This window comes from Takifugu flavidus, chromosome 19 (assembly GCF_003711565.1).
Source record: "Takifugu flavidus isolate HTHZ2018 chromosome 19, ASM371156v2, whole genome shotgun sequence".
NCBI classification, from domain to species: Eukaryota; Metazoa; Chordata; class Actinopteri; order Tetraodontiformes; family Tetraodontidae; genus Takifugu; species Takifugu flavidus.
Window position 1 is genome coordinate 5,827,946 of NC_079538.1, and position 17,430 is coordinate 5,845,375.

The 17,430-nt window shown below is 44.9% G+C and overlaps 2 protein-coding genes across 2 annotated transcripts; one reads left to right on the top strand and one right to left on the bottom strand.

Annotated features, from left to right (window-relative positions):
• Nucleotides 1–215: 215 nt before the first annotated feature.
• LOC130515832 (ras-related protein Rab-15-like) lies at nt 216–9,104 on the bottom strand. Its single transcript, XM_057016352.1, has 7 exons — nt 8,747–9,104; nt 3,738–3,798; nt 3,263–3,323; nt 2,840–2,917; nt 2,411–2,500; nt 1,769–1,834; nt 216–1,580 (listed from the first exon to the last, which is right to left on the bottom strand). The coding sequence occupies exons 1-7, from the start codon at nt 8,868–8,870 to the stop codon at nt 1,419–1,421; spliced, it is 642 nt and encodes a 213-aa protein (XP_056872332.1). The 5' UTR covers nt 8,871–9,104; the 3' UTR covers nt 216–1,418.
• A 737-nt stretch (nt 9,105–9,841) lies between these two features.
• On the top strand, nt 9,842–17,285 carry fntb (farnesyltransferase, CAAX box, beta). The gene is made up of 12 exons (XM_057016350.1): nt 9,842–10,051; nt 10,567–10,631; nt 11,833–11,905; nt 12,050–12,141; nt 13,330–13,476; nt 13,878–13,961; nt 14,269–14,355; nt 14,430–14,559; nt 15,782–15,914; nt 15,988–16,099; nt 16,189–16,303; nt 16,883–17,285. Exons 1-12 carry the CDS (start codon nt 9,953–9,955, stop codon nt 17,027–17,029), a joined length of 1,284 nt encoding a protein of 427 aa, XP_056872330.1. The 5' UTR covers nt 9,842–9,952; the 3' UTR covers nt 17,030–17,285.
• Nucleotides 17,286–17,430: the final 145 nt, after the last annotated feature.

Here is a 17,430-nt window from a genome sequence, read left to right on the forward strand (position 1 = left end):
TTTTGTTTTTTTAAGGAATAATTTAATGTCTATGGTGCAAAAGTATTTGGCTCTTTAGAAGTCTGGGGTTCAGTAACCTTCCTTCTGTTCCTCACCCTCATTTATGGGAGTATAAACCTTCATGAAAATGGCTCCTTTCCCCATTTTGTGTGTAAAGCATGCGTTGGAGTCATTTACATTAATATTTACAGCCAGATGACACAACAACGCACAGCTGGGCATATATGCAAGTATTTTATTCATAAACATTGTTTTTTTTCTTCATTTCCAATATAGTATGTCCACAAATACAATTTCAATGAGCCTTAATGAGAAACAAAGTAAAATCTCAATAAAACAACACTGACACATTATGTGTCTGGGTCACAGCCCAGGAACACACAGTAACATTTGTTTAAGTAGCATCTAAGGTAAGTAGCAAAATGGAAAATGTTGACGATGAGGATGATGACGATGATGATGATTCCTTAACAGGCAACTCTGGTCAACTCTGGTTTTAACTTCACTGAAGTCACGATAGAAGAACGAAAAGGATAAGTGTGAGACCATGAGACCATAAGATGACCATGAGGTTGTCATCTCCTTGGTTGAAATATCTAGGGACCACTGGCAGATCATAAAGGTCATATCCTAGGATCCTTTTGAAACATCCGACGTTTGTACAACATATGTGCTACTAGGACAGATCATTTTGGGGTTAGGGGGGATGTTTTTCTACAGGAAACTTCCTTTTATTCCAGTGCCAATGTGTAACTCACTTATAATACATGGTCCTAGTTTAGATGGGTAATACGTGAGACTTATTTTGTATATTCGCTCAAAAAGAAAAATGAAGGATGAGTGCATATGTATTCATAACCCTTTAAAGACATTTGAAATACTGCAAAAGTACTTACCGTACTCACCTCGCCTCGATGCCTGCGCTTGCAGCGCCCCCTTGAGATGAGAGTTTAGTACTACATCAGACGCATTTGGGAGCGCCCCCCCCCCCCCCCAAAAAAAAAATCCCGCATGAAGGAAAATGATAGAGGGGACGATGAAGGCCAAACGAGAGGGATTACAAGGTTGATTTGATGCGATTTAAGTCAGAAGGGCACGATTTCCAATCCTTCTCCCATAGAAACAACACCTCAAATCTCAGTCATCCTGAAATCAGTTCTGTTGGTCTGACAGTAGTGAAATCTGTAGCTGAAGGAGTTTAGGTTGCATCAAAGACTGTCAGATGATCTGAAATGCTTTAGCCTTCAGTCTCATGAGAGAAACAGCTCTCAAATGCCCACATTTGTTGCAACGCTCTGTCAAACAGGGAGGTGCAGGGCTTCAAAATTGCAACTCAGTCTTTCTCCCACCCGCAGCAAAAAAAAAAGAAAGAAAAGAAAGAAAAGAAAGAAGGAGAGACAAATTTTTCCGATATTTCTTTAACACCAGCAGCTTTTGTCTTGGTCGCCTCCTGCGCACTCACGGAGACCCTCCTCTTCCTCCAGAGCAGCCAGATTGATCTCATCATTAATAGATATCCGGAGCAGATCCAGGTCTCTTTTATTAGCTGCCAGCACCTGCTCGGCCAAACGTGTGAATGTCTTGTGGGGAAACAGGGACAGAGGACATTAATGTCACAATTAATATAAATAACATAAATATGTCAGGTAATTTCCTTTTCCATTATGTAACAAGGAGTGAATGCATTCCTTTAATGATGTTAGTTGTCTGGTAATGCTTATAAATGTCCGCTTCTGCTGATTGGCAGGCTTTCAGATCAGCTTCTCACCTCTGTTATATTATGGTTGGTGAAGGCACTTGTCTCAAAGAAATCCATTCCATACGCCGTGGCCAGCTGGGAGACAAATAACAGCGAGATATGTGGCCTTCAATAATGATGTAAGACCTCTGCAAAACCATAAACTACATCTATAACAGCAATGGAACGACTTCAATCTAGGAAATAATTAACCCAAGAGGGCGAAAGGAAGCTAATGAGACAGCTACGCTGCTTTCCAGAGTTACAGTATAAATAAGTCAGCTAACACTTCCCAGGCTCTGACAGACGCAGCTTTAGGTGAAACAAAGCTGCCACAAGAAAAAGAAAATGTGTTTCATTTCTTTTCCCCAAGGAAGCCAAACCTTGCATTTGTGTCATTCTTTACAAAAAAAAAAAAGGTATTGGGGTTCCAGCTTCTGGAAGGAGAGGTCTTAATGCATGGGGATAAGGGCAGTTAAATATATTATATATTTTTGTACTGCTTTGTAACTGGTCTGAAAACTGCCTCTTGTTCTTGTGGAAGAATGTAAATGTAGATGTTTTTGGCAAATATACCTGAATGAAAGGCAGAAAAGCCACAAATCAGAAGCTAAATAAAACACAGATTAATGTATATGTGTATATATTTTTTTAACTAGGCCATGAGCCCACCTTGATGCCCTGCGCTGTAGCCACCTGCCTCTTTTCCACCTCATCTGACTTGTTCCCTACGAGGATCTTCTGGACCTTCTCAGGTGCGTACTGTGGGGGCGTTGCCAAAAAGAAAGATAAGAAAAGGATGCAGACGGATTTCAAATGTCAAGAGAATTGAGGGGAGAGTCAACAGAAAGGACACAGCTCGGGAAATGAGACAGGGGGCATGCCAACATCAACGGAGTACATTTTAATACGGAACTCTGGAGGAAATTAGCCCCATAATGACTAAATAAATATAATCATCATATAATCATGTGGGAAAGACAGGAGGAAGCAGGGTATGAGGCCGTAACCCAAAGACTCCAGAAAAATATAACTCCAAGAGGAAAAACTGTTTGTGAGATGGCTGATGGCAGCACGTCTGTAGATGTTGTCCAGACTCACCTCGTCCACGTCACTGGCCCACTTCATAATGTGCTGGAAGGAGCGTTCGCTGGTGATGTCGTACACCAGGAAGATTCCCTGGATGGACGTAGAGAGGAGGACAAACAGAAACGAAAGTTCTCAGTCATCTTAATCTGGAAAAAAGCATCAATTTCTATTTGTTTCCATCAAACAGGCAGCAGCTTCCAGTTTCACTACGCTTCCATTAAACTCCAGGAGGTTGAGCCTTTTTTGAAGCCCAAAGCAGAAGTGACATCAGATCAGGATGGGAACAAGAATTTGGGGATGTTATCATAAAACTTTGGGGTCATTAACATGAAAGTGGAGGGTTTGTGGTGCTCAGAGCGCCTGTGGTGCAGCTTCATCACTTTAGAGAGCAGCGCGTGAGTGCATGTGTACGCGCCACCGTCAGACTCGTGGTACCTGCGCCCGTCTGTAGTACTGCTTGGTGATGGTCTGGTATCTTTCCTGGCCTGCCGTATCCCTGAAACCAACAAATATATATGAGTAATCATGAACACAGGCCCAGAATTATACAGCCCGACACTATTTAATGGTATTTCCCTATTCCACTTTACTTTAGAGTACTTCAATACTTTCTTGCATCACAACAAGGAAAATGTATTTGGTCTTGTTGCATCTCTTACCCTGTAAATGGGAAACTAGAACAAGTTCATTCTAATCTCAAGCAAAACTTGAGTTTCTGATTTTCCCCCACTGTTTTCGGGAGGGTTTTTTTGTGTTTTTCTCTTGTCCTCTCGCGACAGTCCCCTGTGTTGTCCGTGCGTCTGTCCTGATCATTATCAGTTCTACAACCATGTGCAGCGAAAGACATAACACACATTTGTCAAAACGCACGAAGCCCCCCCCAGTACTCGCTCCCCTGCCGCTGCCTTACCATATCTGTATCCGCACTTTGATACCATCTATTAGCAGTGTTTTCATTTTGAAGTCGACTCCTGGCAAAAAGAGAGAGAGAGATAAGGTTGAGAAAACCTCGTTCCCCTGAGGAGCCTGAAAATGAGCTGCATTTGCACTTTCCAGCCCAGATATGACAAAAAAAATCTATTTGGAAATGTCTTCTGTAGGCAGACCTCCGCCCTCCTCAGCTGCACTCACTGGAGCTACATTATCCCTGCGTAATCACCCTGTTAGGAGATCAGGCTAATGATCCGGGGAGCTAAGACCTCATTTAGTTGGTGCCTTTGAATTGATCACATGGGAGGGGAGAGAGGGGGGAAAGGGCCTTAATGATAAGGGAACCCCGCCGAGCTGCACGGGGAATAAACCAGAGGAGAGCTGCCCTGTTCTGAAGGCAAAACACAATAAGGAGGAGACACTGATCACTGCTCTGAATAAACCTTTATACTTGGAGAAATCTGATTAAAATATGGACCATTTACTCTGAAGAGGTGCTTATTGGATAAAGTCTGCAAAGCTGTTGCTTTTCCACAGATGTTTCTGGTGTCCAATCCTGGTCTTTATAGCATGTTTTTAATGGAAAAAATGTAGGAAATATGAGGTAGTGATCAGCAGATGAATTATTATCCATTGATATTTATTGATAGGTGTCTGTATTTGATGACATGACAATGGATAAAGGAATCATCTCGGCTAATACAACAGTGGATGTCATGGATTTGTGCTTTTATTGTGCTGGCTCTGTGGTTGTTTGTGGTTGCTATGGAGATTAGTCCTGTTGGCTCTTAAAGGTGTTCAGAATAACTCACTATGGATTTCAACACAGTATCACGTTCACATATGTTATAAACACACAATAGCAGATTGAGTATTAGACCTATTAATAATTGTTATATATGTTTAATAAATTAGTCTAAATACTATGTATTTACTGAAAAGGAAATACCTTAGACAAAACCCACCAGACGCATTTGTTTCAAACACTCCTAAGGAAATTATTAAGACATATTGAATTGTTATTTAAAGGTCCACCTCCTGTTTAATGTTTAATGTGTCGGCTCAATGGCTGCCTGCTCACTCCAACGCGTCTGAGTCTGTCAGAAGCCAACCCGCATGCTCCTGCAGACCACGCTGATCCCCGAGAAATCAATTAGCACTTCATCCCAATTAACTGGGCAGTCAGCGCTTCACAGTCGGAATCACACTCCAAGAAAGAGCGACTGAGACAGAGCGATGTGCATAATGGAGGAAGTGCTGCTGCTGTGGGTTTTATAGCAGCGTTTCTGCACTTCAGAGCATTCCAGCTGACAGTAATGGCCTTCCTGGGCCGGCTGGCTTTGCAACAAATGAGGCTGCGGCCGAATGTCTGGAATGGTGAGTTGGCCTCAAGATCACGTTGGCCAAGCGAAAGGAATAAAAAGGTCAGCTGAACAATCAGCAGCTTCCCTTTGCCTGCAGGCCTGAGGAGAAGCAGCAGATAATGAAGAGGGTGTCTCCTCACACATGGCAGAGCTCGTTCAACCCGGCGTTAAAGTCCAGCCAGAAGGAGGTTGTGTAATCCCAAAGGCAGCCGCAGGCACATTGCTCCACCGTGGGCGTCGACGAGGAAACTACACTTGCACTAGAAGACATCCCCTTCCGAGGAAATCCAGCATTGATCTTGTTTTTGTCTCCACCTACTTGAGTGGATAAAATACACATTGATGTTGAATAGAAACATCAAGGAGTCCTTCAAATATCAATATGTGAGTGTGAGATACGGAAGAGGGTCAATATATTTCCTGGAGTTCAGTGTGTCAAACACTTTCTAGATACCAAGAAAAAAGAAAAAATGGAGAGTAATGGGGACAGGAGAGCATTTAATTTAACATGGCAGCTGTTTCCAATCATCAGCCTGAGAGACGCATAGCAACAAACACGCTCGGTGACGGGACTAATGAGCAAGAGGAGCGGACAGATGTGATGGATGGATGGATGGATGGATGGATGGATGGATGGATGGGTGGATGGATGGATGGATGGATGGAGGATGGATGGATGGATGGATGGATGGATGGATGGATGGATGGATGGGTGGATGGATGGATGGATGGATGGATGGATGGATGGATGGATGGATGGATGGATGGATGGATGGATGGAGGATGGATGGATGGAGGATGGATGGATGGATGGATGGATGGATGGATGGATGGATGGATGGATGGATGGATGGATGGATGGATGGATGGATGGATGGATGGATGGATGGATGGATGGATGGATGGATGGATGGACAGACAGAGGCCACCCAACAATAGTCAGCAGCTGGTGTTTAGAGATCCACAAGCCACAGAAGAGACAACGTGCTGGAGAGCGTCACCAGCCTGGAGCCAGTCAGCGGTAATGACCCAGCAGGCTGTTGTTCCCCTTTAACGCCTTAATACCCCCTGACTGAGTTCTGAACTGAATTTTGGGGCAGAACAATGACAGCGTTACAAGACAAAACACGGAAATTAGCAGAAAACGAGTATTTGTTGCTTGATTTAATCTCCTCCCCACCACTGACACTGTTTACGCAGCAGCAAAGCAAACCATAACTGTCACTGATGTTTTCATAACTACTATAAGAGATGATAAACATGTGTATAATGAGCTCGGCCAGCAAGCCGTGACACCGTGGCGCCCCTGGGACCCTGAGGACAGCTGTTTACCAGTTATGACACACTGCAGAGCAGAAACTGTAAATTTCCAGGCGCTGCGATGGCGATGGGTCACCCGAAGAGTCCTGCCAGGAAAGGATGGAGATAAACACAAGGACGATTTACGGCAGCAGTGCGCCCACTCCATCATCTCTTCAGGGTCTTTTATGATTCCTCATCTTTCCCAGAACAGACTGAGCGGCTGGGATGACGTGAAATAGCAGAGCAAGGGAACATTTATTTATCCTGGAGGTCAGATCAGAATGTCCACCAGTATCAGCACGCCTGCGTGCAATAATGGCCTTCAGAAATCAAATAAAAGAGAGAAAACTCAAAATCAGGCCTCTCCCCTCGCAGATACGTCCTGTGAGACAATGGTCTGAGTACAAACTCTTCACTGTGTTCTCCAGGAGGCCAGGATATAAGATATCAACAGCTGCGCCGCATTAGCTGTCTCCAGGCCAGTTGCTTTCTAAAAAACCGACCTTTTCAGAAACTGTTCTAAAGCTAAAAGCTAAACCCACTTGGTATTGCCAACTCTTCCTATTCAGGGTCAGGGGGATGCTGGAGCCCCCTACAAGGGTCCCCGTTGGGCAGACTGACGGGACACGAGCACATCACAAGACACACGCCATGCAAGTTAAGTATATTAATGAAGCAATAATTGTCAAATCAACGAGCTAAGAAAATGCAGGTGATTGGAATTCTGCAGATTGTTTTTTTTTTAAAAAAGGTATATGTACCAGTATTCGGAGACCAGATTATGGAATTCTCACTGTAAGTTAAATATTTTGGCTTTTTGGTCATTTCAAGATCGAGGACAGTCCCATTTCCAGGCAGGAAAACTGTTCCTTTTGTGATGATTTCGCCGCTTTGATCTCCGCAGCACCGCGGGGCTTCCTTGTTCCCATCGTTCAAAAAGGGCAGCAACACCGAGGGTAGTTGTGCTAATCACCGGGCTCGTCTTCTCAGATTCTGACAGCAGGCAGCGTCATACACAGCAATTCACGGTTAAACTGTTCACTGGAAGCTCCTGTGTGTCATTTTAATCCTTCATTATTTTGTCAGAAGGACTGGAGGACTGTTTTTCCCCCTCTCCTGCTCTAATTCAGGTGGAAAACTTCAAAAGGCTTGTTGATGCAGCCTCCCCCGGGTGAAAGACTCCTGCAGTTTATGTGTTAATTAAAAGAGAAAATGGAGGAATTACTGCAGAGTGTAAGGAAAACTGATGAATTATGGAGTTACCAACGTGGAGGGCACGGTGGAGAATGTATATCCCTCGGTGAAGGTTGGGGAATTATTTACTGATCCTCAGATGGAGAGCGTCGATAGTGGTCAACTTTGATCTTCTGCTCTATATTTTCTTTCAATTATTTTTCTGCCAGCTCTTGTTTTGTTTTGTTTTTTCTGACAAAAGGATTGTTAATGAGTTCCAGGCCATGAAAGGTCCCAGTGTGCTATTTGGATCCATTCTGTTGCTCAAGACTGTTCATTCTAAAGTAAGAAGCTGGAGTCCACTGGCTGAACAAAACAGGAGTGGCTGATTTCTGAGCACCCAGCTGTGCTCTGGAAAACTCTGCACAATGCAGGCAGCGACAAAAGCATAAAAGATCAATCTACGCACACTGGGCTGCAGGGAGGACGTTCCCTTTATTGTTGATGCAATAAATATTACCAGGGATGTTCAGAATATAGAAAGGAATTGAGTTTGGACACCCATGTCGGGCTCAAGAAAAACAGCTCTGTTGTATTTCTTATGGCTGATGGTCCAGTAGCCACTATACTTTCATAAAAGGGAGTGGAGATCACAATAACCAGAAAAACAAGCAAACATAGAAAAGGATAGCAAGTGGAATAGCGGAACATTTGTGGCAGAGCTCACCTCTCAAAGTTTCCTATCTGACGGATGTTTCCCGTTGTTTAGTGACAACAAACACGATTTTTAAACTTAACGTAAATGGTCACCTACCACCACCACCACCACCGTATCCTCAGGAGGTTAATAAAATAACAAAGTGTTTCATAATGGAGGACGACTGGTTGCACTGTTGATGCATTGTGTTTATAGGTGAACTATCTGCTATAGGTTTATCTGACATTCCTCAGGACTGACCCAAAACCCTTTGATTTTATAGTCTCTCTATTTTATAGTTTTTTTTCTTCCAAAGTTAGATCGTCTTATTTGAGAAATTCCGATCAAAAGACAATGCCAGTAAAGGGAGAGTGATACACAAAAGACTGCAACCAGAACAGGAATGTTAACAATGCTGAGGTCAGGAAATAAAATTCGGAAAGTTGCTCTTACCGATTGTGGAGATGTGTGACGGGTGAAATTCATTGTCCGTGAATCTGCACAACAAGCATGTTTTCCCAACCCCAGAATCTCCAAGAAGCAGGAGTCGAAAGAGCACATCGTACTGCTTAGCCATGGTGTTAGGTGTTGTGTTCTTGGGGTTGTTGTTTTTTTTTTTTGGAAAAAAATAAAATATAATACAAGCCCAAGCCCAGCTAAATTCCTCCTGACCTGCAACCCATGCCTGCTCAAAAGGTGAACAGGTTTTCGCTACGTGCTCGGTTTTGTTGTTCACCGACGCCTGGTTAACAAAACAGGGATGCTCCAGCCTCTCAGGCAGCCTCCTGCTTCCAGTGGGTGCGGTGGACCACTGTCAAGTAAGATTTCATATGAGGATTTAACTTCCGTTATTGCTTTTCACCATAAAAGCATCAGGCGCTTGACGCGACGATACGTTTAAAATTAGATTTTTACTGCATGTCAAAACGAGAACGCAATATCTATTTTATGTATTTATAATTAACTGACACTGTAATCATTTGTTTGTTTTGTAATCTTTCTGTATCTTCTGGCATACAACATCGCTGTATTTATTTTGACCAAAATAAATACACACATATTTGGTAGGAAGTTTCACAAATATTGATCAGTTGATTTCTCATATGTAAAAGTCTACAAAGTTTCTAATAGCGTTCTATGAGATTGGAACTATGACTCATGTATAGAATCTATGTCAATAATTGGGCAATTTGACGGATTGTGTGAAGATGTTGAGGCAACGACTTTGTAGACTAAAGCACATTAATTATAGTCCACATGTATTGTTCTGTCCGGTCGTGTAGGTTTGTATAGTTGCTTTCTACCACATCCGGTATCGCTCTAGTTTTTAAGTAGCTACTTGATGAAGATATAATGCGATAACGCCGGCGAAAATTATTTTATGATAAACTTAACCCAGTCAGACGCAGTTAAACCCTAACAAGAGGCAAACACAATTATACTCAAACCACTGACAAGTTCTCCGCTTAAATAGAAAAATAATTAGACGCTTGATTTTAGCGAATGGAGAAAGATTGTCCTCTTTGAGACGCCATAGTGAGCGTGCACGCGCTTCCCGCCCATTCCGACTTCCACAGGAAGCGAGTGACAACTATCAAAACTCGGTACGGCGGTGGCGGCGTGTTATTGTCATCATTGCTGAGGCGTTTTAACACCACTATGGAGGATCTACCGACACCTTTGCGGTGCTTCAACGAGTGCCATGCGGCGGAAAAGTTCGTGGATGACGGAGTGGAATCTGTGACTTCTTTGGAGCAGGTCAGTGGAGGCAGAGATTAGCTTCGGTATTGGTTAAAGCTAATTCTCTTGAGGCGTGTCCGTTAACCAGCCACAACTCTGGGAAAAGGTTCACCTTATTTACCGTCCAGTTAATAGGAAAACTAAAAGCCAACTAATTCACCTGTGTTGGCTCACTGTGTTTTGCGGGACTTTTAGCAACGCAGAGATCGTTATTAGCTAGCATCCCGTAACTTAACGAGATTAACCAAGCTGCTAGCGAAGCAGTGAAAACAGTGCCCGACGTCGCCTTTGACTATTGTGTTAAGTTTTGCCTAAAAACCACTAAAGGAACCGACAAAATCTATGGTGTTTTGTTATATATGTCACTTAATACTTGTTGATTGCATGATTGTCCCACAGTTCTGAGAGGCACTGTTGTTAGAAGAGCTGCAAATGTTCCATCTTTGCAGTCCTGTTAACAATATGTGATATATTCTGTTGAATGATGTGCATGTTGGTAGTGTTGATGCTGCTGCTCTTTCTCTTTCGTATAGAAAAAGGTTGAATCCAGCATTGAAGAAGTCATCAACAACTACAAGCAAATACACAGTCTACCCCAGTAAGTGTCTCAAATGTCTCTATTCCCTGCCCTTCACAGGTGTAGAGGCCGGGGTCGCTGGTCAACGTCAGTGGCCTCCGCTCATCTTGATTGTGTCCTTTTTATTTCCTCCAAAGATGTTGCCAAGGGGCTTTGATCTTTGAAAGATCAAAGGTTGAAGTCCCTCCGGAATCCAGAACATCAGCAAATTGTAATCAGCTCTAAATTTCTTGAAAATGTCAGTAAAATCGGTTTATCACCAAGTTATTTACAGGCAAACGTCAGCTCTCACATAAGCTTGGTGGAGATACAAAACTAGTTTCAACACATGTCCACATTAAACAGATGTAAATACCCCCCAAAAAACATTTGCACTCATGAAGCCTAAATTAAACAATACTTCTCATGGATTTAAATACATTCAGACGCACCGGATTTTGGAATTTGATAGAGTTTTTGGTCTAACCCTAACCCAACAAAATGTTCCACGTAGATGAAGCAGAAACCCTAAAAGCTTTCTTCTCCGACAACGGAGCCTGTTGGCCCCATTATTCAAGATTACAAGAGATCTCAAGAACTGAGCCAAGCCATTGGCTGTGCTGAGACGGCCAATTTACTCTGGTATATGAGACAGTGATGAAATAGAGCTCCAGAGTTTGTAATAACCCTCAGAGCGCCGCGATTCGCACTATCCACAAGGGTGAGGCGCTCATAGAGGCGGTAGCACCGCGCCACAATCAATAATCATAAGAAAGGTTGACTCCATCAGTTTCACTCCTAAAGAAAAGAAGGACTGGACACTTTTTATTTTATTTTAAGGCAATTATTCTTGATACTGCAAAGTGGCCGAAGCTTCCATTTCCAAAATATCGACCAGTAGATATTTAAAAGCAGAGACGGGTTCAGTTTGTTGGCCCTCGCTGGTGACCATGACAGTCTGAGTTGAACGTGCTGGTTTTGAATTGGTGAAAAACCCAAGTTTTGTTTGATCGGTTGGAACAAGCTGCAGTTGCCAGAGGCGGTTTTGGGCCAACACATTTTGCAGATGTGCAAACACTTCTCTGGGCACGGGTGCAAAGCAATTTACCACTGGGTTGTGAATGTTGTGCAGCCCGGCACTTCATACGATAACACAACAGCAAATATTGTTTCCAGACAATAGTGTTGACTGTTGCGGCCCGGTGGTCCGTTTGTGACCGACTCTTCTGCGTTGTGTATTCAGGCCGGCATTGGTGCGAGAACAGCATTACCAATATCTCAAGAAGGGCTTACGGCACTTATCTGACGCCTACGAGGTACAGTATTACAAAGCTGTGAAGCAGCAGGATGAAATCCAGGCTTCCCTTTCATGGTTTATTGCTGACCTGATCTCTGCTTGTGATGCTGCGTGTGTGTGTGTCTGTGTATGTGTGTGTGCGTGTGTGTGTGTGTGTGAGCAGTGTCTGGATGCTAGCAGGCCCTGGCTTTGCTTCTGGATTCTTCACAGTCTGGAGTTACTCGAGGAGCCGATACCTTCTGCTGTCGCCTCAGAGTGAGACGCACACACGCACACACACACACACATTAAACAGCCAAATTTCTGCTGACATAATATAGATGAATAAAGACTTTCTTATTTATCGCCACAGTGGAGTTGTCATAATTCCTGTCGGGGAGCGAATGCTGCTGCAAACATTAAGTGACAACAGATGAAAAGCAAATCTACCGACGGATGTGTTTAATTTGGTTAGCAAAAATGTCAGTATGAAAAGAAGGGATTTACTATGGAATACTAAAGCTATATGACCCCCCTCTAAATTAATTACTCTAATTGTAACTTTTAACATGAAGGTTTCATAGAACTTGTCAGAGAACAGAACAGGGAGTTATTATACGTTAAATAGGCCTGCAAGCAGCTTACAACGGTTAAAGCAGCTTAAAATCAGGCCTAGGAGCAAAATCACAGTAGAGAATCTGCTCGCGCAGGTGGGATTGGAGACGAGCTTCATTTAAAATATATCATTTGATGAAATGACTGCAGAGCTTGTAATAAGTGCCTGTGCTTCTCTGCCAACTGCAACCACAGCAACGCCATGGCTGGTGCCGCCTGCTGCCGGTGACGGCGCCACGCTTTCCAACACACGATGGTCACCTGATTGTGTTCCTCTGTCCAGAACTGGTCTCCGTTTTGACATTAATGAATTTAGCTTTCTTTTCCAACTCGCTTGGCTCCTGACAGGTTCAGTTCTTTGGGTTCTGTCCATGGCAGAGGATGAAGCGTGTGTTTTTGAGAAAGTGGTTCTGTGAACAGTGGAAGAAACGGAAACTGTGGTTGGACCACGGTTGGAGGGTGCAGTGCAGCATCAGATAGCAGCCTGAGCGGCAGCGAGAACCTCTAGTCGTGATCTGTCATCTGCCCTGTTCATCACGCCTGTCTCGCTCCTCCACCACATTAGCTGAAGCTACAGCGTATTTTCACCCACCTCAACATTAGGCACAGATGTTTCTGAATGCCAAACACTATTCTTTCCTCACTCTGTCGTCCAGGGGAAGGTGACATCTCTAATTTTCTGGGGGTTTGTGCGGAAGAACAAAGCCGTATTTTCCAGATTGGGTTTCGTACAGTAGTAATTATCATTATTGTGTAGTGGTGGATGATTTACAGACATTTTGCTCTGAAAGTTTTCCCTCTATGGTATTGATACTACATGACAAACCATCATTTTATTCTTTCCTCTAGCGTGTGCCAGTTCCTGGCTCGCTGTCAGAGCCCAACTGGAGGTTTTGCTGGGGGACCAGGACAACATGCCCACCTTGCACCTACTTATGCTGCTGTGAATGCGCTCTGCATCATTGGCACAGAAGAAGCCTATAATGTCATAGACAGGTAGAGTCACTGTCTTCTTCATGCATTGTTGTGGTACTAATGTGCAGTCAGATGCTGCAGATCCTGTCTGTCTTTGATAATCTGTCTCCCTCTGCTGGTGGTGGCTGGAACTAAACCTGGCTCTGGTTTGGACAGTGGAGTCTGCATAAATGCCCCATTATGTCCTGGGAGTTTATTGATGAAATCCTCAAGTTATTGAATGTGATGATTTATATAAGGTCACCCTCATGAGTATTGAGTAAATTTACATTTTTATTACATTCATACCTCGCCTCTGCCACCCCCCCGCTCTGTCCTCACCTCATCTCTTTTATTGGAAACACCGATCCCAGCTCCACTTAACTAATCTTGACTCCGTATTTCTCATTCTTCTGTTCTCCCCCTTTGCCGTCCTTCACCAGACAGAAGCTGTTAGATTTCCTGTGGTCAGTGAAGCAGCCAGATGGCTCCTTCATGATGCACGTTGGGGGGGAGGTGGACGTCAGGTGAGTGCAGAACTCTTCATCTTTGGTTTCAACACTGGATAAATAATAGTTGCCCTCTCAGCACTGCACTTTCATCATCGATGAAGTAGTTCAATGTTCGTTAGAGGAGCTCGGTTTGTATCAGCAGAACCAACTGGGTATAAAGTGGTTTAAACCTGAGGATTTTTCCTTTTATTTTAATTTAAACCCTCAGAACCAAATAAGTCAAACCCAGGGAGATTTGGCAGTTATATTTGAAACTCTAAAAATGCAACAGTCCTAGCGTAGGAGATTTCCCGCTCACCCACACCTGTGTTTTCTTTTTTAGGAGTGCATATTGTGCAGCTTCCGTAGCATCCCTTACATACATCCTCACTCCTAAACTGTTTGAGAACACGACAAACTGGATCCTCAGGTACACCTCGAACTATTTACATCCATTTCTCCTAAAACCATGGAATTTACCGGGCGCTGCTTCTGTGTGTTTAGCTGTCAGAACTGGGAGGGGGGTCTCAGTGGCGTGCCGGGTTTGGAGGCCCACGGCGGCTACTCGTTCTGTGGCACAGCTGCCCTCGTCATCCTGGGGAAAGAACACATGCTGGACCTCAAATCGCTGCTGGTGAGGAAGCTCGACATTTTCCTGGTCCGCTTTTCTTTTTCTATTTTGAGGTTTTAATACAAGCCAGAAAACCCCCCATTATGTCGAGTGTGTGTGTGTGTGTGTATATATATAAAACCATAGAGAAGGCTATTATTGTTGCTCACAACGGAGGGTTTGTTCTTTATTGGGGTGAAATATCTGAGACCAGAATGAGAATATACTCAATGAAAGGAGCAGAGAAGATATTTCTGTCCTCTACCAGCAACTGTCGCCATGTGGATTTAAATACAGGCTGACTGTTCTCCAAATGTTTGTTGTCCGGTCAAACATGAGAGTATAATCCACTCATCACTGGGCCAAAGGTCGAGCGAGCCGCCCTCCGAGTCTCCTGGAAAAGCTTAAATATTGATGTTCTGCCATCGCAGTTTAACGCAAGGCAAAATGGAGTCGCCGGGTGACCTCAGGGGGCAGGAATGCTCCGTGCAAGGCGTCACCATGTCAGAATTACCGTACATGCCTGAGTAGCCGTCAGCGCGGCTTCATGATTTGATCATGATTTGTAGAACAATAAATTTGCTGCTGCCGCCTTTCTTCTGCCAGTCGGAGGCCCCCGGGTGACAGTGGTGGCTTTTTTAAAGACTCATTTTCAAAGATTTTGCTTACCATTAAAATTCTATTTTTTTAAAAAAAAAAAAATCAATAAATAAAAAGCTTTTCTGATCGACTGCACACTCCCAGGTTCTCATAGAAATAAATAGTTCAGGAACAGATTTTGGCGAAGGACAGGAAGCAGAGTAATTCCCGCGGTGCAGTTTGGTGCAGCGGCTCTAATCAAATCAAGACCAGCCGGATGCGTGCAGCAGTGTGCAGGACACCATCCTGCTGAGGATTCCAGAGGGTTTTCTCCAGCATGCCGACACTCTGGCTCATTCAGTTAAATTCTTCCCCGCCGTTGCAATTTCACCGTTTAATTCAAGAGCGAGCACCAGATCATTGTTTCCCCCGTCTTCATCAGATTAAGACGCCAGCTGGCTTTGATCCCCGCACTCGGTGATTATTTCATCAGAGAGGAGCCGACTGGATGGGCACCAATTAGCTGGTGTTTCCATGGCAACAAAACTGCAAAACTGCCCAGCCGCTTCAGCCACGTTAGCGTTCCCTCGGCCCTTCCTTCCCAACTGTTTGCGCGGGCTTGTGCAACCCGGCGGCTCTTCATACCTGGTTGTCCGTCTGTCCCCAGCGGTGGGTGGTCAGCAGACAGATGCGCTTCGAAGGTGGTTTCCAGGGCCGCTGTAATAAACTGGTGGACGGCTGCTACTCCTTCTGGCAGGCGGGACTGCTGCCTCTACTCCACAGAGCCTTGTTTAAGGAAGGTAGGGTGTCACGGTTACAAACCTCTAGATTGCTTTTGATCAGTAGTTTTAATCACTTTTCCTTATCGAACAGGAGAGCCTGAGCTGAGTCAGCAGCGATGGTTGTTCGAGCAGCAGGCCTTGCAGGAGTACATCCTCCTGTGCTGTCAGAGCCCGACAGGGGGCCTGCTGGATAAGCCTGGCAAGTCAGTCCCACACCATCTGGACACACGCGCGCTCTCCGGCCCAGTGCCATTGACACGGTTTTCCACATTGTGCTTTGTTCCGTCTTCAGATCCAGAGATTTCTACCACACGTGTTACTGCCTGAGCGGACTCTCCGTAGCGCAGCACTTCGGAAACATGGAGCTCCATCACGAGACGATCCTCGGCAAGGAGGAGAACCGACTGGTGAGGCTGTGGCGAGGTTGATTCATTGACAAGAGTATGAGCAAGAAAAGGGAGAAATGGGAATCCAGTTGCTAAATGCCACCAGCCTGTCTGAAGGCAGCACAGTCGTCCTCCCCTTTTACAGACGGAGCCTCTTGGACGTCTCGGAGCATCCATTTCTCACAGTCGCCAGGCAACAAAAATTGCTCCCGACTATACATTGGTATAAATTCAGCTGCTGAGTGGCTACATTTCCCTGACCTTAAAATACATCCCACGGACTGCACCTCGGTGTGTTCCTGCGGCTCATTCCGGTTATTTCCAGTCACATATTGATCCAGAGGTGCTGCTGTAGATGCAGTTGGACACTAAAGCAAAGCAAAGCTGTGGTTTCGAGGCGTTCTGGGTGGTTCTTATTCCATCTGTCCTCTTTCCTCACGGACGCCAGCAGCAGATTACAGCAAAGGCCGTAACTTGTTTCATCGCATCCGTGGAAAAAGCGTCTTCAATCGTGTCCCCGATGGTTGCTCAGCACAGGAGACGTCAGTGAATTGTAATAATTAATTGCATGTGTCGTCTTCTCATCCTCGGTTGCTCCAGGCTCCGACTCATCCAGTGTACAACATCTGTCCAGAGAAGGTGGCCCGGGCGCTGCGGCACTTCCACCGCCTGTCCGTCACCGAAACGCGTCCCGGTGATGTCACACCGTCGGAACCCACGGCTGGGTCAGGTGACCAGCAGTCGTAGTCTCCTCTGCCAATCGGCCCGTCTGACGGGACTGGAACCTGCAACCCCCGCTGTCAGGGCAGATGTAGATACGCACGACGACCAGGTGGGCGGCGCTCTCCACCTCTGGCTTTGGAGCAGTTCGACAGTGGAGCAGCTGTGCGTGTGTCAGCGGCGACACCGCCGGCTGCGTTTGTGCTTGAAATGTTTTCTTCTGAAGCAAAAATGAAACTTTCTACAGTTTCTAAATAATGCAAATAAACCTTTTGAAGCAGCACCCACGTGTCTTGTTTACACCTACTCAGGTTTGCTCACCTCAGAGGCATATTCCTTCATCAGGAAGTTGAATCAACGCAGATGTGGGTCAACGTGCAACAACTCCGTAGCGACGCTCACCAGCCGAGCGTCATCGTGTAAGACGA

What these genes read in the sequence shown, in the direction of transcription:
- LOC130515832 (XM_057016352.1), bottom strand. Translation starts at nt 8,870, where the DNA reads ATGGCTAAGCAGTACGATGTGCTCTTTCGACTCCTGCTTCTTGGAGAT. An exon ending in AAAGTGCGGATACAGATATG is followed by an intron (nt 3,324 to 3,737) that starts GTAAGGCAGCGG and finishes TGTTGGTTTCAG; the next exon opens with GGATACGGCAGGCCAGGAAA. An exon ending in AGTACTACAGACGGGCGCAG is followed by an intron (nt 2,918 to 3,262) that starts GTACCACGAGTC and finishes ACGTCCATCCAG; the next exon opens with GGAATCTTCCTGGTGTACGA.
- fntb (XM_057016350.1), top strand. Translation starts at nt 9,953, where the DNA reads ATGGAGGATCTACCGACACCTTTGCGGTGCTTCAACGAGTGCCATGCG. An exon ending in ACGACAAACTGGATCCTCAG is followed by an intron (nt 14,356 to 14,429) that starts GTACACCTCGAA and finishes CTGTGTGTTTAG; the next exon opens with CTGTCAGAACTGGGAGGGGG. An exon ending in TGGACCTCAAATCGCTGCTG is followed by an intron (nt 14,560 to 15,781) that starts GTGAGGAAGCTC and finishes GTCTGTCCCCAG; the next exon opens with CGGTGGGTGGTCAGCAGACA.